General features: G+C 43.7%; 1 protein-coding gene across 1 annotated transcript in view; it reads right to left on the bottom strand.

Moving 5' to 3' along the window:
• GRIN2D (glutamate ionotropic receptor NMDA type subunit 2D) overlaps positions 1-26,264 on the bottom strand; it is a 1,088,828-nt gene that overhangs the window by 586,737 nt on the left and 475,827 nt on the right. The window contains exon 4 of the mRNA XM_077457432.1: positions 4,875-5,323. Coding sequence (XP_077313558.1) covers positions 4,875-5,318 — 444 coding nt within the window. The 5' untranslated portion in view covers positions 5,319-5,323. The remainder of the gene's footprint in view (positions 1-4,874; positions 5,324-26,264) is intronic.

The following is a 26,264-nucleotide window of genomic DNA, read 5'->3' as shown; positions in this document are numbered from 1 at the left end:
CAGACTAAGCAAATAAGAGAGGAGCCAAGCTTCCTTGTGTTGTAGTCTTTATAATGTTCAGTAGTTGGAACGCAATTAACATGAATTGTTTCTTTCCTGTAAATCATTCCCGGCAAATCACTTTGATGGAACAACCAAGGTCACTTATTGGACATGATGGAGAACCTGTCATATTACTATTCAAGGCAGGGGAGAGTTTTTAATGTAGATACAGGAGATACGCTTGGGCCTCATGCATCTTTCAACAAACTTGTGGAGAACATTCTGTAGGAATTCAAATTGATACGTGGCTAGTTTATCAATGCCTCCCATCCTACTCAGGATATCTGCTAGGTACTACAGAAATTTTTTGATGATCGTGTTTTAAGTGCATTTACTCATCCTCACCCCAAGATTGTTTTACCAGATAAATTGTAGCCATAACTGCTTAGAAAAGAAGAGAGATTGCAGGTTTATTGGTTGTAACAGCAACTTTTTTATATACTCTACCTATACTCCACCTCCACCTCTACCTTTAATATAATTCCACCTAGTAGTAAAATTGGTGATAAATGCATTGTAAATACCATCTACCTTTGTTTCCACCAATCTAAGCACAGGTATTTTCTATCTTTGTTGGGATAGTTCATTATTTTAGGGAGTCTGTCTTCACTCTTTGGTATAAAGAATAACTCCAGGGAATATGTAAATACAATAGACTGCTAATAAATAGGGATGGGCCGAACGGACCCCTGTTTGGTTCGCACCAGAACTTTCGAACACTGCGAAAGTTCTGACCGAAATAAAAAAAACCCATTAAAGTCAATGAGACCCGAACGTCAAAAATCGAAAGTGCCATTTTGAAGGCTTATATGCAATTAATTGGACATACAATGGTTATAGGGGTCCAGGTTCAGACCTGGGGGACATGAATCAATAAAGAAAAAGTTTGTGAAAAATGTAATTTTTAAATGAGAAGTGATTGTTTTATTTTTAAAGTGAAAGCATAAAAATGAAAAATTCATTACAATATAGTGTCTGTGGGGTCCTCTTAGTCTACCTGTAAAGTGGCAGATCTGTACCATGGCTAGAATCTGCTGCAGCAATAATTGCATTTTTAAAGCCGAAAAAATGACATTTTCTTTGCAAGCTGCCTTTATTTTGCTCAGCAACAGCTGGGGAGCCAGTGTGTATGATGAGGCTACAATGTAGTGCACTGGGAACAAGATTAAAGATTTTTTGGATACATTCTGGTGTCACTTTGCCTTCGGATAGAAGTGACGGGTGCATAAAAGTTGGTCTTTTGGGTGTCGGTGGTACCTTCCCACTGTAACCCTATAGAGGTACTCTTGATGAAAGCAAGAATTGGCCTTGTTGTAAAAAATTGCAATGATATACACCTGTCAAGCAGGCACAGAGAAATGACCCTTTGGGTGTCAGGAGAGCCTTCCCACCATAACCTTATAGAGGTACTCTTGGTGAAGGCAATAAAATTGCAATGATATGCACCGTCAAATTGTAATTGTGCCCATGAAACCTATACCAAAAACATTCTTCCATATGAAATGATTAAACACCTTCAAAGCTAGGAAGCCTCAAAGTCCTGCAGAGATTCCACATCCCAAAAAGACTTAGTCAGTGACATCTACATCAGGGACTTCATAGATGGTAATCCTGGACTGATTCGTTTTTATAAAATGTCAAATGGTCCACAGAGTCTGTGGACAGACGCGTTCTATGATCAGTAATGAAACCTCCTGCAGCACTGAATGCCCGTTCTGAAAGCACGCTGGATGCAGGGCAGCCCAACAACTCAATAACATACTGGACAAGTTCTGGCCAGTGGTCTATTCTCATGACCCAGTAAGTCAGTGGATCGTCAGCTGGAAAGCTCTCCCTCCCTGTCTTGGTCCCAAGGTAATCGTCCACCATATGATGCAGACGCTGCTGATGAGATGTGGAAGCTGACAGCCCTGGGCGGCGAGGACTAAAAAAATTCCAAAATGCCTCACTTAAGCGGATGCCTTCTCCAACACTTCTCTCTTGACCAATAGAAGACTCAAAACTACATTTTCAATGACACTGTAACCTACTGGAGTCAGGAAAATGTTCAATAAAATTCTCTTCAATGTGTCCTCAAGAGATTTTATCTTCTGCACTCTCTGTGGGGACGGGATGTGTTCTGAGACCTTCCCATTATAACGGTGGTCAAGGAGGGTTGCCAACCAGTAATCATCCTTCTCCTTTATGCCACGTATTCTTTGGTCCTTTTGCAGGCTTTGAACCATAAGGTTGCCCATGCGCCTCAAATTTGAAGAGGCTTGAGAAGCAGACTCCTCAGGTTCACTCAGGATGACAGCATCTGGAACTTCTTCCCCCCCAGCCATGAACTACTCCCAATGGGCCTGGGGTTAGAAAGACATAGCTTGTCTTCCTCTTCTTCTTCTTCTTCGAGGCCTATGAAAGTGCCAGAATCCTCCTCCTCCTTCTCTCCTCTCTCCTTTTGTGTGTTCTGTGACATAGGAATGATGGTGTCTGGATAAAGTGGGCCTTGAGTGGAAAGGAAGGCCTCCTCTTCCACCTGCTGCTCTGCTTTCAGTGGCCTGTCCATAATGTCATGCAGAGTCTGCTCCAGCAGGAATACAACAGGGATTGTGTCACTAATGCATGCACTGTCACGACTCACCATCCTTGTTGCCTCCTCAAATGGTAATAATACAATGCATCTTTAATGATCACCCATTGGCATGGGGGAAAAAAGCTGAGGTGGCCTGAGCCTGTCATCGTGCTGTACTCGCAGAGGTATTCGTTGACGGCCCTTTGCTGTGTGTATAGCCAGTGCAGCATTGCCAAAGTTCTACCTGGTGGGCATTTCACAAATCAGGCGGTTTATGAGCAGATGGAATTCCCACTGAATTTCAACCAACCAAGCACTGGCTGTGTATGACAGCCTGAAATGGTTACAGACTCTTCTGGCTAGCTTTAGCACATCTTACAACCCTGGGAACGTATTTAGGAAATGCTGCACCACCAGATTGAGGACATGTGCCAGGCATGGCACATGTCTCAACTTTCCCTGTCTAAGGGCAGACAGGAGGTTTGAGCCATTATTGCACATCACCATTCCTTGCTCCAGCTCTGGGCCTGTCCCTGCAGAGCTGCAAGAATCTCTGCGTTGGAGGAGGGGGTAGAGCTCACAGGTCTGGCATCATCACCACCAGCTGTATGGAGACATGGGAGCACAACAAGCTGCAGCACTGAGCTCTGTCTTTCATCCCTTCGAGTTGCAAGCAGCATTACCCAGTGTGCTGTGAACAAAATATATTGTCCATGCCCATGCTTGCTGCTCCATGTGTCAGCAGTAAGGTGTTTTTTTACAGCTGATTGCCTTGCCCAACCATGCCAGAACATCACCTATTAGTCCCAATCAGTGCCAACCAATGCCACCTATCAGTGACACCTGTGAGTGCTAACCGATGCCACATACCAGTGCCACATTTTAGTGCCAATATGGTGCCACCTGCCAGTACCAATCAGTGCCACCTGTCCGTGCCAATCAGTGCTGCCAATCAGTACCAACCAATGCAATTTATCAGTGCCTATCAGTGCTTCCAATCGGTGCCACCTATCAGTGCTAATCAATGCCCATCAGCACTGCCTATCAGTATGGAAATCTCAAAAAACGTTAATATTACCACAATACCGGTCTTTGTGATATGTAACGTCACATATAATACACATCAAACTGAAAACAAGACATAAAAAATGAAACTTAGCAGGGATGGTGGAAGCCACTTCTATAGATATTTGCCATACAGATTAACTTCAAGTGCAATAATTCCAGTGATATGTGATGTCACATGTAATACACATCTAAATGAGAATAAGACATAAACATTTTTTTTTTAAATTTAGCAGGAAAGGTGGAAATCCCTCTACAGATAATTATAATAAAACAAATTAACTTCAAGTGCACTAACTTTTTAGTTGGGAGGTTCACACCATTATAGCACTTTTATTTTATTTTTATTTTTTTTTTTTTAGATTGTTACACTTAATTCTATATGTTTTAGTTGCTATTACAATGTGAATTTTTGTACTTGAAGTTAATTTTCCACCACCCTTGCTAAGTCCATGTCTTTATGGATCTTGCCTTGTGCACTGGTAGGCTATAATTTTGGAACAGGAAGGTGCCATCCCCAAACTGTTCCCACAAAGTTGTGTGCATGAAATTGTCCAAAATGTCTTAGAATGCTGACGCCTTAAGAGTTCATCTGAAAAACAACCCCACATCATAATCCCCCCTCCAACAAATGATTTGGACCCATGCACAGAGCAAGGTCCGTAAAGACATGGATGAGTTTGGGGTAGAGGAACTTGACTGGTCTTCATATTACAGTGGAGACTCACAAATGGGCTTCTGGAAGAATGATCAAACATTGCACAGACACACTCCTAAACTTCGTGGACAACCTTCCCAGAAGAGTTGAAGCTGTTATAGCTATAAAGGGTGGACCAACTCAATATCAAACCCTATGGACTAAGACTGGGATGCCATTAAATTTCATGTGCATGTAAAGGCAGGTGTCCCAATATTTTTGAACTATAGTAGTGTGTATATATAGATATATCAATATATCAATATATATATATATATATATATATATATATATATATATATATATATATATAGATAGATAGATAGATAGATAGATTGATAGATAACTATCTATATCTATATATCTATTTATCTAACTATCTATCTATCTATCTATCTATATATATATAAATATATATATATATATATATATATATATATAGGCAAAACACTAAACAGAAAAACAAGGAGCTCTTATAGAAATAATAATAATAATAAAAATTATATTTCTACATACCTTTGGTGTAAGCACAATTGCAGATCCTCCATTAATTCCAATGATGGGCATGGATGTTTGTGCAGAAATAAAGTCCAGTATCTGAGCCACAGACTCTGTTCTTGTATCATCTTCAAAGACAACGCCATGAATGCGCAGGCTGGACAGAACATCACATATATGCAGGATAAGGCTGCGAGGGTTTGTGTCATTAAGTATTACTGAAACTGGGTTCACTTCCATAGAAAAATTGCGGAAAGCTGAGGGTGAAAATTGGGCACTCGCCGGTTCGTAAGAGGTACCGCTAAAAATTATGGCCACGTTAAGAGATCTTGCAGGTTCTTCTCGAAATTCTAGAAAAGGGCTGGCGCATGCCAGGGCCATCAGAAATAGCATCCTAGCAGCAGCGGGCACAAAGGCAGTGTTGACAGCTGGAGGAAAACACATCTCGAAGGGTTTTGGCATCCACTCTATGTATAGGAAAAAGAACAGAGAACACGAACAAGGATTACGAATAAGGCAGGTTGCACTCAGGAAACACAATATGTAAAGTGTAAAATTAGGATATAATATTATCTTTCATATATACTGATTAAATTGTGGTGGATACAGTTACAGTATGTTACATGTATCTGTACTGGTAGGTTTAAGCTGGTAATATGCATTGGGTTGGGATTGGACACATCTGCACAATCAGGATTTATTTTGTATTTGTATACACAAGTAGATATTAACACTACAATACAGGGCACTTTCGCCCCCTTCCTTCCCAGCCCAATTTGTGATCACGGACATATGTACGCAAATGATCATGTACATATGTGTGCAGGTGATCATGGACATATGTGTACAGATAATCATTGGGACATTGAGAGGAAGAGCCGATTACCTTGCAACCGGCTGTTTGTTTACATCACATGACGGCCATGATTGGACACGGCCGTCATGTGATCTGGAGGGCCAATCACAGAGCCCTCCTGCCGATCCGAGATGTGCCGTGTCCGGGTGACACGAGCGTATCGGGATCGCGCCGCTGCGTGGGCACGCGCGCGCGCGATCCCCCTCCTTCTGAAGGACATTCAGGAAAGTCCACTCAGAAGTAGAGAGCTCCCACCCAGCCATATATGTACATTGGCCGGGTGGGAAGTGGTTAAAGACAATAAAAAAAAAATTAACAAACAGGTCATACTTATCTGCACTGTGCAATGGTTTTGCACAGAGCAGCCCTGATCCTCCTCTTCTCGAGTCCCCGTCTGCGCTCCTGGCCCCCCTCCTGCTGAGTACCTCCAGAGCAGGCAGATTGCTATAGGGGCACCCAAGCAGGATCGCTCTTGAGTCACTGCTCTGCGTGTCCAATCACACACGGATCGTGGCTCGACCCCACCCTTCTCTCTCCTAATAGGCTAACTGGCTGCGAATCCTGTCTCAGAGAATAAGGAGGGCGAGTCCCCAGAGAGCCAAGGCTCTTGTGCACATTTATGGATTGCGATCAGGCTCAGGTAAGTATTTGGGGAACTGGGGGGTGTGCTATAGAAGGTTTTTAACCTTCATGCATAGAAAGGTAAAGTAGGGAAGAGGCCCTTGTCCTCATCAACATGGTGCTTTCCTGGGGGGATCCCTCTGACATATGGCATGATATACTACAAAAAGTGGGGCATGTGCTCATTGCCCTTCCCTCTTTTCTGGCCAGCTAGCCTGCATGCTCAAGTTGGGGGTCTGATATGTATTTTGGGTGGGACCGCATACTGACCTGGCCAAAATAGTCTCCTCCCAATGGACTCTTGCCACAGTTGACAGCAATTAAATGTCAACAAATCACTGTTGTTGCTGCCTAATGTCATTGACCATGCAATACAATATATGCTATTGACCATATTTATTTAATGACGTTGCTAGCTTGTTTAAATTTTGAAAAAATAAAGCAGGCACTTTGGTTTCCAGGATGCTGGTGGCAGGGTGGGAGCTCTACGGTGCTGCTGTGGGCTATATCCCCCAGACTTCAGTCACACCCCCCTGGGACAATTAAGGTCAGTGCGGGTCTGGGGGGCATCATGCAGCCTCAGGAATTCTCAGTCAGCATGGCTGCAGAGTGCCCTGCTCCTGTTCATTGCACCACATTGTTTGTTTCCATGGTGCAGGAGAGCCAACCAGGACATGTGCACATTGTAATTCCTTGCTATGATGCTGTTTCAGAGAGGGCATTTATGAGAGAATGTGAAGATCTGTTTGTGTCCAGATCTGCTCTGCCTCCTGTCCTTTGCCATGATGCCACAACCATGGTGCAGATTTGAAGGTAGGACTGAGGACCTTGTTTTTCTCTTCAATTGTAGAAATAAGTAGGATAGTTTCCACTATTCCTAAATGTTAAATGCTTTATAGGCATTGCATGGTGATATCCTAGTGAATGCAATATGCATATCTTTTCGGAGAACTAATACTTTCGGAGAACTAATACTTCTAGACACGCATGGGTTAAAGTTTTTTGCATAAAACACAAGTATACATTTCAACTGTTTAAAAACGAATTTTCGGCAACCACACTTTTCTCTAATGTCCGTAGACTATAATATTTTTGTTTGTAAAGAAAAAAATGATAAAATTGACAGTGAGATCGATAACGTTAAAGCAGAAGTAAATCCATCAAATTTTTTCCAAAAGAGTTACATTCAAAGAATGCCATGAATGATAACTGTCACAGTTGCTTGTTTGCTCAACCTAACTGTCAAGCCATCTAATGGCTGGGGTCATAGCTGATCACATGTGCAGCACCATGACAACTGCAGATCTAACAGAGGCTAAGACACTAGTGCGGCTCGTTTTTGCGGGAGCATGGCAGTCCATTCATTTAAATGGGCTGCATGCCTGTGCTACTGCATGCACCTTTTCCAAAACACAGCCGCAGGGAAATTGCATGGTCTTTTTGACCATGCGATTTCCCTGAGGTTCCCGCAAACGCGATGCGGGCTGAGATGCATGGAGGTGCCATTCAGAACAGATGGCAGCCCTGCACGTCTCCTAAAAGCAGCTTGTTTTTTTTTTTTTTTTAAACAATAACTTTTATTAAGGTAGGAACAGTTGTAGGATCACAGTAATGCCCTGTACACACGGTCAGACTTTCCGAAAATGTGCGTTTGGGTCGTGTATTTGGAAAATTCGATTGTGTGTGGGCTCCATCTGACTTTTTCCGTCTGAATTTCTGACACACAAAGTTTGAGAGCTGGATCTTAAATTTTTCCAACAACAAAATCGGATTGTTTAAATTCCGATCGTGTGTAGACAATTCCGACGGACAAAGTGCCACGCATTACGAGACGAAAGCTATTGGCTACTGGCCCGTTTATAGTCCCATCGTACGTGTCCTACGTCACTGCGTTCAGAACAATCAGATTTTCCGACAACTTTGTGCGACCGTGTGTATGCAAAACAGGTTTGGGGCAAAATCCGTCAGAAAAAATCCGACGGATTTTGTCGCCAGAAAGTCCAACCATGTGTACAGGGCATTGGTAGGTACAAGGTACAAAACAACAAAACAACAAAGTGAACAGTGATTTCATACTTCGTAATGAACATTAAAATTAAGCTATATAGCTTCAGCAAGTATTACTCTCAGATGACATTCGAAAAAATCAGCTGGATCTGTCTAATAGTACGACATATTTAACTTCACATTTCGGATGCCTGTAGCCAGCGGTCCCATATTTTAATGTATTTGGATGAACAAACCCCTATGGATATATAAGCCCTTGTACACACGGTTGGAGATTCCGACTGAATGTGTCCTATCGGACCGTTTTGTCGGATAATCCGACTGTGTGTGGTCTCCATCGGACTGTTTCCGTCGGAGTATCCGACGGACCAAGTTTTCCAACTTGTCCGTAAAATTTTCGGATAAAATGCTCCGATCGGACATACTCCAATCATGTGTAGCCTACTCCGACGGACAAAGTGCCACGCATGCTCAGATCAAATTCCTAGACCAAAACTATTGGCTACTAGCCTGAACGTAGTCCCGTCGTAACGAAATAACGTCATCACGTTATGTACAATCTGATTTTCCGACAACTTTGTCCGACCGTGTGTATGCAACAGTTTCGGACAAAATCCGTCGGACAAAATCCAACGGATTTGGTTGTCAGAATGTCCGACCGTGTGTACATGGGCTTAGAATTTCTTGCATGGGAGGGTATTATTTATGTTAAGTAAATATATAATTTAGAAGAGTAGGTGTAGATTGTGCTGGACTGACTCGATCAGTCAGTGTTGTAGGTTGGTAGGATGTGGGCAGAAGGAAAGAACTGGTTTCCAGAGTTCTGTGCCCAGTTTAAGAAAAAGATGATGGTGAGCCCTGTTTGGACTTGGGCTGCTACCTCGGTGTGCAGCCTTAAGGTTGACTCTGCATATAATGTGAAAGAAAAGAAAGTAAAGGAGCACCCGGTATCCAATGAAGGTAAGTATATTTGTATTTAATTTGATGTTTCAGCAGTAAAAAGAGGCCAACGTGTTTCAGGAGACTAAGGACTCGTGCTAGTGGAAGTGGTTATGGAATAATCCTGTTGGAGGGTGCCTTTGGCACATGGATCGGACAGTTAGATGTCCACAATGCTGGCTGTAAGTTCTAAGGCAGCAAATCTTTTTACTGCCTCTGAAAATACAGCCAACGTTGTGGACATCTAACAGTCTGATTCATGTGCCAAAGGCACTCTCCAACAAGATTATTCTACAACCACTTCCACTAGCAGCTCTGATGAATGGGCAGTCCTTAGTCTCATGAAACATGTTGGCCTCTTTTTACTGCTGAAACTTAAAATAAAATACAAAAATACTTACCTTTATTGAATATCGGGCGCTCCTCTACTTTCTTTTCTTTCAAAGTAAATACGTAAAAGGGTTCATATAGTGAAGTTGGTGTTGAGTTCTTCACTTTAGGGTCATCACAGAGGACATCTAGAGGAAAAAAGATTTCATCTCCAAATATGGAAAGGTTTCTTCACAGTAAGAGCTGTGAAAATGTGGAATTGACTCCCTACAGAGGTGGTTCTGGCCAGCTCAGTTGATTGCTTTAAAAAAAGGCCTGGATTCTTTCTTAGGTGTACACAATATAATGGTACTAACATTTATTGGAAAAGTTGATCCAGGGAATATCCAAATACCTTTCAGGGGATAAGGAAGGAATTTTCCCCCCTACTGTAGCAAATTGGATCATGCTTTGCTGGCGTTTTTTTTGCCTTCCTCTGGATCTACTGTGGGTATAGGATTGTGTATATGGGATTGTATTTTTTTTTTTTTTTGGTTGAACTAGATGGACTTGTGTTTTTTTTTCAACCCGACAAACTATGTAACCTTGTAAGGATCCAGTTTGACAATATAGGCAGAGTGGCTCTCATTCATTGTCTGGCAATGATTTTTCTGGAAGAAAACAAAGTTTCATGTAGGAAAACCTTAGGCCGCGTACACACGGGCGGACTGTTCGCCCAACCTTGTCCGCTGAACAGTGTTTGGGCGGACAGTCCGCCCGTGTGTGGGCTTTCAGCGGACAGTTTCAGCGGACAGTTGGACGGACAAAGTCTTTCGGAAATTCCGAAAAACTGTCCGCTGAAACTGTGTTTGAGCGAACAGTCCGCCCGTGTGTAGGCTACTTTCGAAATGAGCAAACTGTTCCCGCTCGGAAAGTCCGCCCATTTCGAGCGCGTGTACAGGTAGGCGGGGCCCGCGAAGGAGACGTCGCGGGCTCCGCCGCCTGGAATGGGCTTAAAGGGGAACCCCAACGCCGAAAAAAATCGGCGTGGGGGTTCCCCCAAAGTCCACACCAGACCCTTGTCCGAGCACGCTACCCGGCCGGCCAGGAAAGGGGGGCGAGCGAGCGCGCCCCCCCTCCTGAGCCGTACCAGGCCGCGTGCCCTCAACATGGGGGGTGCCTTGGGGAAGGGGGGGCCGCGCGGCCCCCCCACCCCAAAGCACCTTGTCCCCATGTTGATGAGGACAAGGGCCTCTTCCCGACAACCCTGGCCGTTGGTTGTCGGGGTCTGCGGGCGGGGGGCTTATCGGAATCCGGGAGCCCCCTTTAAGAAGGGGGCCCCCGGATACCGGCCCCCCACCCTATGTGAATGAGTATGGGGTACAATGTACCCCTACCCATTCACCTGTGAAATAAAGTACAAAAAAAAACACAACACAGGGAAAAAATATTTTATTGCACAGCTCCGGGGGTCTTCCGTCTTCGGGGGTCTTCTCGCCGGACTCCTCCGCTATCTGTGTGTAGCTCTTTTACTAGCGGAGGAGTCCGGCTTTCTTCCTCCCCGCCGCCGGCCTCTTCTCCCGACTTCGGGGGTCTTGTCCCCCTCTTCGGTTCTTCTGCCGGGCCACCGCGCCTTCTTGTAGCTCTTTTGCAGGCGGTGGCCCGGTCTTCTGTCGCCGCTGCCTTCGGTTCTTCTGTCGCCGCCTTCGGTTCTTCTGCCGGGCCACCGCGCCTTCTTGTAGCTCTTTTACAGGCGGTGGCCCGGTCTTCTGTCACCGCTGTCGCCGTCGCCGCCTTCCGTTCTTGTTCTTCTTCTTGTTCTTCTTGTTCTTCTCCAGGAGATGTTGACACGTCGCTCTCTCCGGCCGGAATGCCAGAGCCGCGCTGTGCGGTCACTTATATAGTGACAATGGGGCGGTGTCACATGGTATATGTCACATGGGTTGGTCACATGGGTTGATGTCACATGGGGACTATGACATCATAAGGGGGCGGGGTCACCATGTGACCAACCCATGTGACATATACCATGTGACCCCGCCCCATTGTCACTATATAAGTGACCGCACAGCGCGGTTCTGGCATTCCGGCCGGAGGGAGCGACGTGTCAACATCGCCTGGAGAAGAAGAACAAGAAGAACAAGAACGGAAGGCGGCGGCGGCGGCGACAGAAGACCGGGCCACCGCCTGTAAAAGAGCTACAAGAAGGCGCGGTGGCCCGGCAGAAGAACCGAAGGCGGCGACAGAAGAACGGAAGGCAGCGGCGACAGAAGACCGGGCCACCGCCTGCAAAAGAGCTACAAGAAGGCGCGGTGGCCCGGCAGAAGAACCGAAGAGGGGGACAAGACCCCCGAAGTCGGGAGAAGAGGCCGGCGGCGGGGAGGAAGAAAGCCGGACTCCTCCGCTAGTAAAAGAGCTACACACAGATAGCGGAGGAGTCCGGCGAGAAGACCCCCGAAGACGGAAGACCCCCGGAGCTGTGCAATAAAATATTTTTTCCCTGTGTTGTGTTTTTTTTTGTACTTTATTTCACAGGTGAATGGGTAGGGGTACATTGTACCCCATACTCATTCACATAGGGTGGGGGGCCGGTATCCGGGGGCCCCCTTCTTAAAGGGGGCTCCCGGATTCCGATAAGCCCCCCGCCCGCAGACCCCGACAACCAACGGCCAGGGTTGTCGGGAAGAGGCCCTTGTCCTCATCAACATGGGGACAAGGTGCTTTGGGGTGGGGGGGCCGCGCGGCCCCCCCTTCCCCAAGGCACCCCCCATGTTGAGGGCACGCGGCCTGGTACGGCTCAGGAGGGGGGGCGCGCTCGCTCGCCCCCCTTTCCTGGCCGGCCGGGTAGCGTGCTCGGACAAGGGTCTGGTGTGGACTTTGGGGGAACCCCCACGCCGATTTTTTTCGGCGTTGGGGTTCCCCTTTAAGCCCATTCCAGGCGGCGGAGCCCGCGACGTCTCCTTCGCGGGCCCCGCCTACCTGTACACGCGCTCGAAATGGGCGGATTTGCCTCCGCCTTACGTGGGCGAGTCCGTTCATTTCAAAAGTTGAGCGGACTGTTTGGCAAACAGTTCGCTGAAACAGTCCGCTCGTGTGTGGGCAAGTCCGCTCATGCAAATTTTGAGCGGACTGTTTGCCGAAACTGTTTGACGAACAAGGTTGGGCAAACAGTCCGCGCGTGTGTACGCGGCCTTAGTGAATTTGTCCAGATCTAGGTCAGGGATTATCCCTAACAGGCACTGTTTGGGGCGTACAGTTAGGGGGAGCCCATGGTATCATGCAGGAAGTTAATGACTTGTGACCAGAAACCCTGTATAACCTGACATTGCCAAATGAAATGATAAAATGGACCCACTTTACGTAAACACAGGAGACATGTAATTTGCTCCTTTTTGTATCAAGCCCGTCTAAGAGGAGTAAGATAGGTGCAGTGTAATATATATAGTAAGTCCGTCAGAAATTTTAGGTGATACAGCCTTGCAAATATCTAAGGCCTCACTCCAATTCTCGTCAACCATTACACCCAAATCTGCCTCCCATTGTGACTTAATCCCAGTGTAATGGATGTGATCATGAGTGTTATAAGTGAAATGCCTATTTCTGGTACTCTTATAGATATAAGTGCTTATCTTTCACTATCAGCTATCAACCTTAATCATACTCATTTAATCATAATTAAGATGTCTGCCAGCTCACAGAATCACACAGGCCACAGAATCACACAGGCAATGATCCATGCTAAGATAGAAGCAATAACCTTAGACAGGATCCCATTGTTTACTAAACTCTGGCAACCTTGGGTGGACCATTTCCTACCGAAAGACTTCGATACTCGCCTTATGGCCCCTTAATTCAGAACGGACAGTGGTTTATGGCCCGTGGTTCCTGTGGGCCTTCCGACCATGCTTTTTCCCTCTTTCTTCCTCTTCTTTACCCTCTCACATCCCCTCCCTTTCTCTTTGTGCCCCTATTTCTTTCTTTCTTTTCCTTTCCTTTTTTCTTCTCTACATCCTTTCTTCCTTACTCTCTTTTCTATATATGGTAAAATGCCTCAAGCGGAACTACTTTTCTTCGCTATTACCCTAAGCAATGGTTGATGGTGTAAAAATGTTTGTTTACTGATTCTTTTTTGGCATTCGTTGGCCTACTCTCGTCTAGCCCTTTCTTTAATTGTTCTAACCTCATCCTACCTCATACATGTAGGAACCATGGGCCTATCTCGAGACTGTTCAGATATATTCACTCTTACGAAGCTTAGGGAACAGCGTACCTGATTATTATTTTTTGTCACTATACTCATTGTAAATTGTTCTGCTTATTTTACTGTACCCTGCTTGACATTTCAATAAAATATTTGAAACGAAGATGTCTGCCAGCTTCTCCCTTTATGTGGAACGAAACTGCAAGGGTTAAAAAGAGCAAAGTCAAAAAGAAGATTGCGCCTGTTTTCGGAACCATGAGACTACACCCAAGAGGAAGAAGGGTCTGAAAACAAGACCCTATTTTAGCTAAGATAGTTTGCTTTTCCCTTTTTTAGACATAACCCAGCTAAAGAGCTTATACTCCATCACAATAATGAATATGTATAATTTGTGGTTTGTACACGCTGTCTTTCATCTAATTTTTGATTTGATAGTAAGATATCCGGCTCATTGTATATCAGCCGGAGTTCAGGAAATAAAAAAGGAGAAGTATCTGAATACTGAACTCTGTCTGTGTCAGTGTTTGACTTCAAGTGTGCTCACTTTTATATTGAGGATTAATTTGGCCAGGGGGACAGAAACAAAGGTACCGAGCAGTTCTAGTTCAGATCCAAAACACCAGGCCAGTAGGGTCGAGGAGGGAAGGTATAACATACTATAAACAATGAAATCAACTTGCAAGGTTCTGTGCCCTTGATCACAACCAGAATGGGATTAGGAATTGATTGAGGGAGTGTAGAGCAGAATTGGGATTGCATATCATGGCAAACTTGTAACTACCTAAAAACATATGATTTGGCAAGGCAAAGTCTATTTTCAATTGATCAAATGTTTTAAGGTTTGCATCAGACAACTTGTTGGACAAGTAATATATTCCCCTTGTACTCCTTATCAGAGTCTGGAATCATGAGAAATTTGTGTAGCAGTGCGTTTTCACTGCAAGTGGCTGCGGGTGCAGGAATCCCTGCAATTCCCACACGCATAGGTGTGAACCCAGTATAGGAGAGTTTTGTTACGCTTTGCAGTTACTAAAACAAAAAGCAGCCTGTTAGCATTTAATTTTTTACAATATAAATGTGTACCTTATCATGGATCTACCATGAGATATAGAGCAGACTGTGTTACCACAAATACCTAAAATTTTACTTTTTGGAAAATAGAAAAAATCTCACTGAATGCTATTTTTTGCTACCTCCAAGAGTATATAAATGTGTAGCTATCCTGGAACAGATTTATTGGATGTCTGAAATGTAACCCCCGTGCTTCGTCTGCAACAGAATTTGTCTATAGCTCCTGCAGCATTGAATTTTCTTAAGCCTGAATATTGACTCTGCCACGTGGATGACCTTCTTCCATCCCCTGGGAAACAAATCTCACGCCTTGACTCATCTCCTTAGTTTGCTCTCCTAGCTCTCAAAACTCTTCGAACCATGTTCTTCAAGAATTTCTTTTAAGACAGCTATTTGCATGAACATGAACTTCAAGTCATGTTTCTCTTCCATTAATGTCTTTAAGATAAGACCAGATGGATTTGTAGAACAGACAGGAATTGCTGAATATACAGACATTTATAATTATTGGGTACTGATCCGCACAGCGTTACAGCACATTTTGTGGAAACTATAAAGTGTTATTTTTTTTTTCTCTTTCCCCAACTGTGAAACAAGCACATCTAATATTGCTCATGATTCTTTTGTCTTCTACTAAATCATTACAAACAAATCACTTGCAAACTGTGCATCATATCTGTTGAAAAGAACAACAAAAAAGGCTTTTTAGCAAATTGTTTGCAAAGCCAGCAAAAACATTATGATAGACTGAAAGGAATAAACAGCCTTTGATCTTATTAACCCCACTGAGACTGCACAGAAAATAATAAACTGCTTTGCTGTTATAAAAAAAGTTGGCAGACATTGTATTGCTGTTCAGTGCTGCTTTAGGTAACAACCTATAATTCCCACAGGGAAAATGGCATGTGGGTAGGAATGTCACTGAGAAGATAACGATTAGAGCTGATTGAACTGAACTGCGCAAATATGGATTCACTCAAATCCTCACCATTGGGAGAACGGGGTTTTTGAAGATCCTCTCATGTATATTAACACCTTAAGAATAATCTCAGCCAAAAAAATTGGTCATTTTGGGAGTTGGGGAGTAAGCAGGCAGTGCTTGTAATTATATTTCTCTTTTTAGCCCCAAGAATTACATTTAGATCCTTGACTTTCCTTTATTTTCCTCACTTGCTGCTCACAGCATGATGACTTTTATGGGGAATCTTAGAACACCCAGACAGGCTAGTACAACTAGGACAGAAATAAAATCATAACAGAACTTCTTGTGCCTGAATTCATGCGTCACACATAAAAATATAATTTTATAAACAGCCTGGTCCTGACATAGGTCCCCTTTAATAGCTAAACAATAATACTTTAAGTCAACCCCAATTCATTTTTTTTCTCAGAGGAAAAAAATCCTTTAATTTTAGATCATGGAGCTGATCTACATGTCACAATACAATGTTTCTAAATTCTCTCACACCTGAGCATCCTGGACATGTTTTCAGAGTTATATGTAATATCAAGGGCTCCTGCGAGAAAGAGGCAGATCCCTGGCAGGTCGGACCCTATGTGTTGTTAGCAGGTAGCCACCATGGACCTTGTGGCTCTGGTTCCTGTCTAAGCACCCAAGCTCCTGGTAGGTCTCGCAGTCCAAAGCTTTTATTGCAGAGAGATCACATTACAAAAGAACAAGTGCAACATTTCCGAGCCATGCAGAACCCTATCATCAGGCATATCCATGGTGTGCTGGCAAATAAGCGCATTCATCTATGATATCCAGTGTCCAGTAGGTCGCTAAAGCACCCTCTACAGATGAGGGCTTCCCTTCCCTTTTTCTTGTTTTTCCATAAGTTCTTCAAAACTCTTTAATCATCCTCTCCCTCTACTCTCTCAACTATAGTTTAAGTTCAGACAAAATGCCTTCGGTATTGGGAGTATATGGATATAGTGGGAGGGTGTAGGAATAGTCTTCTTTGCTTTGGTGCTCAAGGGACTTCTCTACTATTGTGTCTGTCTATTAGTGAACTGTTAACTCTGGTTCTTTAGTTCATGTTCAAAAGTTTTTCATGATATACAGTACAGACCAAAAGTTTGGACACACCTTCTCATTCAAAGAGTTTTCTTTATTTTCATGACTATGAAAATTGTAGATTCACACTGAAGGCATCAAAATTATGAAGTTAACACGTGTACAATTATATAATGAACAAAAAAGTGTGAAACAACTGAAAATTTGTCTTATATTCTAAGTTCTTCAAAGTAGCCACCCTTTGCTTTGATTACTGCTCCGCACACTCTTGGCATTCTGTTGATGAGCTTCAAGAGGTAGTCACCCAAAATGGTTTTCACTTCACAGGTATGCCCTGTCAGGTTTAATAAGTGGGATTTCAAGCCTTATAAATGGGGTTGGGACCATCAGTTGTGTTGTGCAGGAGGTGGATACAGTACACAGCTGATAGTTCTACTGAATAGACTGTTAGACTTTGTATTATGGCAAGAAAAAAGCAGCTAAGTAAAGAAAAACGAGTGGCCATCATTACTTTAAGAAATGAAGGTCAGTCAGTCCGAACAATTGGGAAAAGTTTGAAAGTGTCCCCAAGTGCAGTGGCAAAAACCATCAAGCACTACAAAGAAACTGGCTCACATGAGGATCACCCCAGGAAAGGAAGACCAAGAGTCACCTCTGCTGCAGACGATAAGTTCATCCGAGTCACCAGCCTCAGAAATCGCAGGTTAACAGTAGCTCAGATTAGAGAACAGGTCAATAACACACAGAGTTCTAGCAGCAGACACATCTCTAGAACAACTGTTAAGAGGAGACTGTGTGAATCAGGCCTTCATGGTAAAATAGCTGCTAGGAAACCACTGCTGAGGACAGGCAACAAGCAGAAGAGACTTGTTTGGGCTAAAGAACACAAGGAATGGACATTAGACCAGTGGAAATCTGTGCTTTGGTCTGATGAGTACAAGTTTGAGATCTTTGGTTCCAACCACCGTGTCTTTGTGTGACGCAGAAGAGGTGAACAGATGGACTCTACATGCCTGGTTCCCACCGTGAAGCATGGAGGAGGTGTGATGGTGTTAGGGTGCTTTGCTGGTGACACTGTTGGGGATTTATTCAAAATTGAAGGCATACTGAACCAGCATGGCTACCACAGCATCTTGCAGCGGCATGCTATTCCATCCGGTTTGCATTTAGTTGGACCATCATTTATTTTTCAAATAGGACAATGAGCCCAAACACACCTCCAGGCTGTGTAAGGGCTATTTGACCAAGAAGGAGAGTGATGGGGTGCTGCGCCAGAGGACCTGGCCTCCACAGTCACCAGATCTGAACCCAATCGAGATGGTTTGGGGTGTGCTGGACAGCAGAGTGAAGGCAAAAGGGCCAACAAGTGCCAAGCATCTCTGGGAACTCCTTCAAGACTGTTGGAAAGCCATTTCAGGTGACTACCTCTTGAAGCTCATCAACAGAATGCCAAGAGTGTGCGGAGCAGTAATCAAAGCAAAAGGTGACTACTTTGAAGAACCTAGAATATAAGACATATTTTCAGTTGTTTCACACTTTTTTGTTCAGTATATAATTGGACGTGTGTTAATTCATAGTTTTGATGCCTTCAGTGTGAATCTACAATTTTCATAGTCATGAAAATAAAAAAAACTCTTTGCATGAGAAGGTGTGTCCAAACTTTTGGTCTGTACTGTATATTGCCCAAGTACTCATTTCCGGGCTTAGGCCCCACTACCTGATGTACAGTACCTTGAAAAAGTATTCATAGCCCTTGAAATCTTCCACATCTTGTCATGTTACAACCAAAAACGTAAATATATTTTATTGGTATTTTTTTGTGATAGACCAACACAAAGTGGCACATAATTGTGACGTGGAAGGAAAATTATAAATGTTGTGTACAAATAAATATGTGAAAAGTTTTGCGTGCATTTAGCCCTATATTCAGCCCCCTTTACTCTGATACCCCTTACTAAAATCTAGTGGAGCCAATTGCCTTCAGAAGTCATCTAATTAATAAACAGAGCCCACCTGTGTGTAATTTAATCTCAATATAAATACAGCTGTACAGCTGTTCTGTAAAGCCTGGGCTGGGCAAGGAGCACAATAATCAGAGAAGTAGCCAAGAGGCCCATGGCAACTCTGGAGGAGCTGCAGAGATCCACAGCTCAGGTGGGAGAATCTGTCCACAGGACAACTGTTAGTCGTGCACTCCACAAATCTGGCCTTTATGAAAGACTGGCAAGATGAAAGCCATTGTTAAAAGAAAGCCATAAGAAGTCCCGTTTGCAGTCTGTGAGACGACATTTGGGGGACACCGCAAATGTGAAAGAAGCTGCTCTGCTCAGATGAGAACAAAATTGAACTTTTTGGCCTTAAAGCAAAACACTATGTATGGCTGGAAAACTAACACTGCATATCATACTGATCACACCATCCCCACCGTGAAACATGGTGGTGGCAGCATCATGTTGTGGAGATGCTTTTCTTAAGCAGGGACAGGGAAGCTGGTCAGAGTTGATGGGGAGATGGATGGAGCCAAATACAGGGCAATCTTAGAAGAAAACCTGTTAGAGTATGAAAAAGACTTAAGACTGGGATGGAGGTTCACTTTCCAGCAGGACAACGACCCCAAACATACAGTCAGAGCTACATGGAATGGTTTAGATCAAAGCATATTCATGTGTTAGAATGGCCCAGTCAAAGTCCAGATCTAAATTAAATTTAGAATCTGTGGCAGGACTTGAAAGTGCTGTTCACAGATGCTCTACATCCAATTGGACAGAGATTTAGCTATTTTGCAAAGGCGAATAGGCAAAAATTTCACTCTCTAGTTGTGCAAAGCTGGTAGAGAAATACTCAAAAAGACTTGCAGCTGCAATTGCACCAAAAGGTGGTTCTACAAAGTATTGAAATGGGGGGGGGGGGGGGGTGAATACAAATGCATGCCACACTTTTCAGATATTTACTTGTAAAATAATTTGAAAAACATTTATCATTTTCCTTCCACTTTACAATTATGTGCCACTTTGTGTTGGTTGATCATATAAAATCCCAATAAAATACATTTTTGGTTGTAACATGACAAAATGTTTAAAATTTCAATGAGTATGAATACTTTTTCAAGGCACTGTAGGTCATGAACTTCTGTTTTTTATATTCTTTCCCAGATTTTATTCAGAAAGTGATGTCACGACAGTCTGTACCTACCTTGTAAAGTAAGTGCTGTACCCCCCCCAAGAAAAAAACGGTAGCTGTTGATTTTTAATATTAGGCACTTACCTTTCCAGGCACCCAGTGGTGTCCTCACCGGAGCTGATATTGGGTGCTGATGTGGCCATCCTGGCTAAGGGAAACCGGCAGTGAAGCCTTGCAACTTCACAGCCGGTTTCCTGACGCTCATGAGCAAAGCACGCTGTGCTTTGTGAATGGGCTGCACGATTTTGGAACCTGAGAAGGTTCCTAGAAGGCTGCGGAGGAAGATAGAGCGGGCAAAATTCTGGGTCAGTACACTGCAGTGTATTGAGCCGCAAGTGGGAGCAGGTTACCTGTCAAAACCAGGTACCTGCTTCCCCCCCAAAATGTGCCAAATGTGGCAACAGAAGGGGGGGGTAGGAGTCAGACAAGCAGAACTTTCCCCTTTGGGTGGAGCTCTGCTTTAATGGTGCCATACAATAAGCCTCAATTCTGTTATATATTTGTATATGATTTTAAAAAAAGTGAAGCAACTTGCATTATTATACTTCAGACTGATGGCACTCAACTGATACACTTATAGCCCTCCATTATTGAGCACCCTGAGCATTGATTTTCCTCTGTCTATATGCCCAATAACCACTTCCGGACCACCGGACGCTGATATACGTACTCTCTTTGAAGAGGAATATCATTGTTATGGCAGCAGCTAGCTGCCATAACCCCGGAATCCTCTTCTTCAGCGGGCGGTCTAGTTTCCAATACTAGTGGTCTCTGTGGCAGTTTCACCGTGAGTTCACTTTTATCAGCCCCCTCCCGCCGCTTCCCCAGAGCTGTCAGTAGTTGCGGAGGCAATCGGCTGCTTCTCCTTCCTGGGTATGCAGAGTGAAGAGTGAGGGGAAGATGGCCACCCATCTCCATACAATTGCAGGGCGGAAGCAACGTCAAAACGTCCCTTGCACCCATAACTTTTAAAGGGACTTTTTTTTTATTGCATTTTAGTGTAAATATGAGATCTGAGGTCTTTTTGACACCAGATCTCATATTTAAGAGGTCCTGTCCTGCTTTTTTCTATTACAAGGGATGTTTACATTCCTTGTAATAGGAATAAAAGTGACACTTTTTTTTTTTTTTAAAGAACAGTGAAAAAATAAAAAATAAAAGGGAAAAAAATAGGGAATTTTTTTTTTCATTTTTTAAACGCTCCCCGTCCCGCCAAGCTCGCGTGCAGAAGCTCGCGTGAGTAACCCCCGCATATGAAAATGGAGTTCAAACCACACACGTGAGGTATCGCTGTGATCAGTAGAGTGAGGGCAATAATTCTAGCTCTAGACCTTCTCTGTAACTCAAAACATGCAACCTGTAGAATTTTTTAAATGTCGCCTATGGATATTTTAAAATCTGTTTGTCGCCATTCCACAAGCGGGCACAATTTTGAAGCGTGACATGTTGATTATCAATTTACTCGGTGTAACATTATCTTTAACAATATAAAAAAATTGGGCTAACTTTACTGATGTCTTATTTTTTAATTAAAAAAGTGTATTTTTTCCAAAAAAAGTGCGCTTATAAGACCGCTGTGCAAATACGGTGTGACAGAAAGTATTGCAATGACCGCCATTTTATTCTCTAGGGTGCTGGAAAACAATTTATAGTGTTTGGGGGTTCTAGGTAATTTTCTAGCAAAAAAAAATGTTTTTAACAAATCTCAGAAAGAGCCTCAGTCCTTAAGTAGATAATAATACAGATTCACAATCCTGTGATTCATGTGTGATTCTGTGATTCATGATCCTACAATTGAAAAACCATGTAAAATTCAGCTATCAGCTATATATTTTCTAATGCAATTACTCTTGTAAGCTTAGGGGACAATGACATATTAGCCAAGGAATATTATATCACAGAAACTGCTGCCCCAATGTGACAATGCCAGGTCATTCCTGACTTGCATCTCTCACTATTTTCCCAGAATTAACAGAGCGCCAGTCGGCAAAACGAAATACATTGGTTTTTAAAAACATAATTTGTGACTTTTTGTAATGTAGTGGCTACTGATGTGAAATGAAAAATACCCAATCCTAGCCTCTAGCAAGCAGGCATGTCTGAAATTAACCAAATATTACAACCTTCAAAACTACTTAAAAAAGACATCTAATCTCATCTTATGTGGTATATTATTCACCAGTAAGTACAGATCATTTTCAGTAGACATGATTCGGGTGGAAAAGGGAAAATACGAAAAAAGGAACTGCATTAGCTTTAGCCCAGAATTTCTTACTTACGGATTTAGGTATGCAAGGTACTTCAGTCTAAAACCAGATAGTGTCTGAAACAAGACAGCATCTAGAAGACAGTCTGCAAATAAAGGAACTAAGCCCAAGTCCCCCATTATAGGCTCTTTGGTGATCTCCCACTAAGCGGTTAATTTCAACAAATATCTTCTAATGAGATTATATGTGAACGTAATTTATTTTATGCATGTTATTTGCCAGCAAACGCCTCCTTTGTGTAGACATCCCTGAGATTGCTGCTGGGCATCACCATCTTGGATGCTTTGTAAGCATTGCCAGCAGACTCGGAGCTGTCATTCAATCAACACACTAAATTATCACACCGGTGCCCATTATGCCATCTCCTTACGGTATAACAAAGCTTTAAGTTTACCAAACCAAACGGAAACAAATAAGAGCAGTTCATTGTCAGGGGTTTACACTTTAATTGTCTCAACGTGTTTCTGTTACTGGTCCAAAACATTGTTGAACGCGACTTTTTTATTTTTTCTACCAAAAAGCTCACACACATGCCGATACATTATAACTTTTTTTTTTTTACTGTAAATTCATATTATTGAATTTTTTCAACTTTTTCTGTATTTAAAAAAAAAATATTATTACTATATTACCATTTGCATTGACACTCCCAACTCATAAACTAATATTTGAATATACTTTACTATGTGATTGTGCATAAATGTTTATTATTAGTGTTAAATTATTCGTTTTAAAGAGCAAAGTATGTTCAATTCTCCACTCAGTGACCTCAACATGCGTTATTTAAATCACCCTTTGTCTTTGCTAAGCCTTGGTAAATATTTGTATGTGGAATGTTCATTATTGTGTTTTCTACTCCCCTGGAAGTTCCGTGTGAATAGGCAAGCTTGAATCATTGAGAGTCACTGAAAAAGACATCAATGGTGAAAGCATTAGTAGATCTAACAGCTAAGTGTAAATGGAAACAGTATTTAGATACCACACCATAAGCTGAATATAAGCCTGCACTCTAGTTTCATTTGTATTTTGGTTGTCTAGCTTTTGTTATGTTTCCACAAGAGGAGAAGCGGAATAAAGTTTATCAAAGCTAAATTTCCATTACTTTCAAATTGGATTTTTTTTTTCTTCTTTGATAAATGACCCCTCTGGGAAGTAACAATGGTCCCTAGGGATTCTGGACGGGTCCCAAGTCATTCTGGGAGAGGATCCAGCTTCATACTGTTCTATGAATACTTAACACAGCATCATTTGCATAAGTGGTGAGAATTTTTCTCTTCTGCTATTTGTGCAATACGAAGGCAAAACAACTTCCTTGCAACAGATTATTTTAGACTTGTCTGTAATCGTCACTCAGCATACAGCAGGGAGAAAGAGTTGATGTGTTATCGGACTATTCTAAATGTCAAATTAATTGAAGCTTTTAACTTAAAAAAAAAAAAAAAGACCAGTGGAAGAAGGTCCCGAGAAGTGAAAAGAAAATGTTTAAGGTCTCGGTCTGTATCAGGACTGGGTTTGAAGGAGAGAAAGAGAAACAGTACTTACCTTATTGGCTGAGCTGAGAATAGCTGGAATTGTTTTCAAAGGCTGTAGATCATATAGCTAGTTTAGCTGCAATTTAGCTAATGTCTGAAAAATATTCACTCACCTGCCTAGTTAATTTGAGTTCATGAGCACAGGCTAGGATACAATTTTAATTGTGATGGTTTGGTTCCCCCCACCTCTCTCCCCTTCTTCTATTTCTCTCTTTTTCCATCTTACTTTCCTTCCTTTTCCTATCTTTTCTTCTAGCGCCGGGGGGGGGGGGGGGGGGTGCAGGGCACTGTGGCAGGCTAGTGAGGGGTTTGGGGGGAGAACTGTGCCAGGATAGTGAGGAGGGGTATGGGGAGGAGAACTGTGGCAGGCTAGTGAGGGGTATGGAGGGGGGAGAACTGTGGCAGGCTAGTGAGGGGTATGGAGAGGGGAGAACTATGGCAGGCTAGTGAGGAGGCATATGGGGAGGAGAACTGTGGCAGGCTAGTGAGGGGTATGGAGAGGGGAGAACTGTGGCAGGCTAGTGAAGAGGGGTATAGGGAGGAGAACTGTGGCAGGCTAGTGAGGGGTATGGAGGAAGGAGAACCGTGGCAGGCTAGTGAGGAGGGGTATGGGGAGGAGAACTGTGGCAGGCTAGTGAGGGGTATGGAGGGGGGAGAACTGTGGCAGGCTAGTGAGGGGTATGGAGGGGGGAAAACTGTGGCAGGCTAGTGAGGGGTATGGATGGGGGGAGAACTGTGGCAGGCTAGTGAGTGGTATGGGGGGAACTGTGGCAGGCTAGTGAGGAAGGCTATCGGGAGGAGAACTGTGACAGACTAGTGAGGGGTATGGAGGGGGGAGAACTGTGGCAGGCTAGTGAGGGGTATTGGGGGAGAACTGTGGCAGGCTGGTGAGGGGTATGGAGGGGGGAGAACTGTGGCAGGCTAGTGAGGGGTATGGAGGAGGGAGAACTGTGGAAGTGTCAGGGATCTGCCCGCTCGCGCATGCGCACTCGTGCCGCCGTTCCGCGCGTGCACGCGCCGCCGGGTGCCTCAGGCGCGCACGGGTGCGCGCCGTTTCAGGGGGACTTGAACCAGAGCCATAATAGAGGTCTCCTTCCACCAAGTCAGGCTCACCACCCAGGTACCTAACAGGAAGGCTAGTGAGGGGTTTGGGGGGGAACTGTGGCAGGCTAGTGAGGGTTTGGTCAGGAGCACTGTGGCAGACTAGCACCAGGGGGGTTGGTGGGAGCACTGTGGCAGAATAGAGAGGGGTTACTACCCCACAGTCAATCAGAGACCCTGCTTAGCCTCCAGAGACCCCACACAACCACCAGAGACCCAGCAAAACCATCAGGGACCCTGCACAGCCATCAGGGACCCCACACAACCACAAGAGACCCCACATAGCTACCGAAGACTCTGCATAGCCACCCGAGACCCCACATAGCCACCAGAGACGCCACATAGCCACCAGAGACTGCACATAGTCATCAGAGACTGCACATAGCCACCAGAGACCCATATAGCATCCTAAGAGCCCACATAGCCACCAGAGACTCTGCATGGCAACCTAAGACCCCAAATAGCCACTTGAGACTTTGAATAGCCACTATAGCCACCCTGAATAGGAAGGGGTGGAAAAAATTTAGATGAGGGGATGCCCAATTTTAGTCTTGCCTGGGGCAGCACAAAACCAAAATACACCACTGGCCCCACCTCCCGCTCCCTCTTCACTGGCTGTGAGCTGTGATTGACAGCAAGGGGGCCAATGGATCATGCTGCTATTTCTCAGCCAATCAGGAGGAAGAGACTAGGTTGAGGAGCCACTCTCATGCACATCACTGGATCGTGATCAGGCTTGGGTAAGTATTAATGGGGGTGTGGGGGGAGCTGCAGACTGAAGTTTTTTTTTACCTTCATATATAGAATGCATGAAGGTAAAAAACCTTCAGCCTTTATAACCACTTTAAATCCAAAAAGAACAAGTGTGGAGTAAGTTATGCTATGGGTTAAAAAGTGATGGTGGTATAATGATTTGGTACAGCACAATCTTCTATACTCTGGCAAACTTTTATCTCAAGCTGACTTATATGATATACAGAACAATATCTAATGGTGTGAAATGGATATTTTGATGATAGGCAACTCCTATCCTCATATTGATTAGTGGTTCCAAATTAATAACTACTGCAGTAGGGAACAGACACAAAAGATACGCTCAGCATCTTTCCAAATAACCGTTCTCCTTTATTATGACGCATTTGAAGGTTTTTATACACATGATTACGTAGGTATCACATTAATATTACAATTGTACGTTTATGGTAACAAGGGGCGTTACATAGGCAGGCTAATTCTAATCAGGACTTGAAAGAATGCAAAACATGTACTGAAAACATTATTAGTGCCGTGTGTACAGTGAGGGCATT

This window comes from Lithobates pipiens, unplaced genomic scaffold (assembly GCF_037356315.1).
Source record: "Lithobates pipiens isolate NorthernLeopardFrog02 unplaced genomic scaffold, aLitPip1_a1.2 Scaffold_27, whole genome shotgun sequence".
Classification (NCBI taxonomy): domain Eukaryota; kingdom Metazoa; phylum Chordata; class Amphibia; order Anura; family Ranidae; genus Lithobates; species Lithobates pipiens.
The sequence above is the reverse complement of the archived record's forward strand: the minus strand, read 5'-3'. Positions and strand labels throughout refer to the sequence as shown.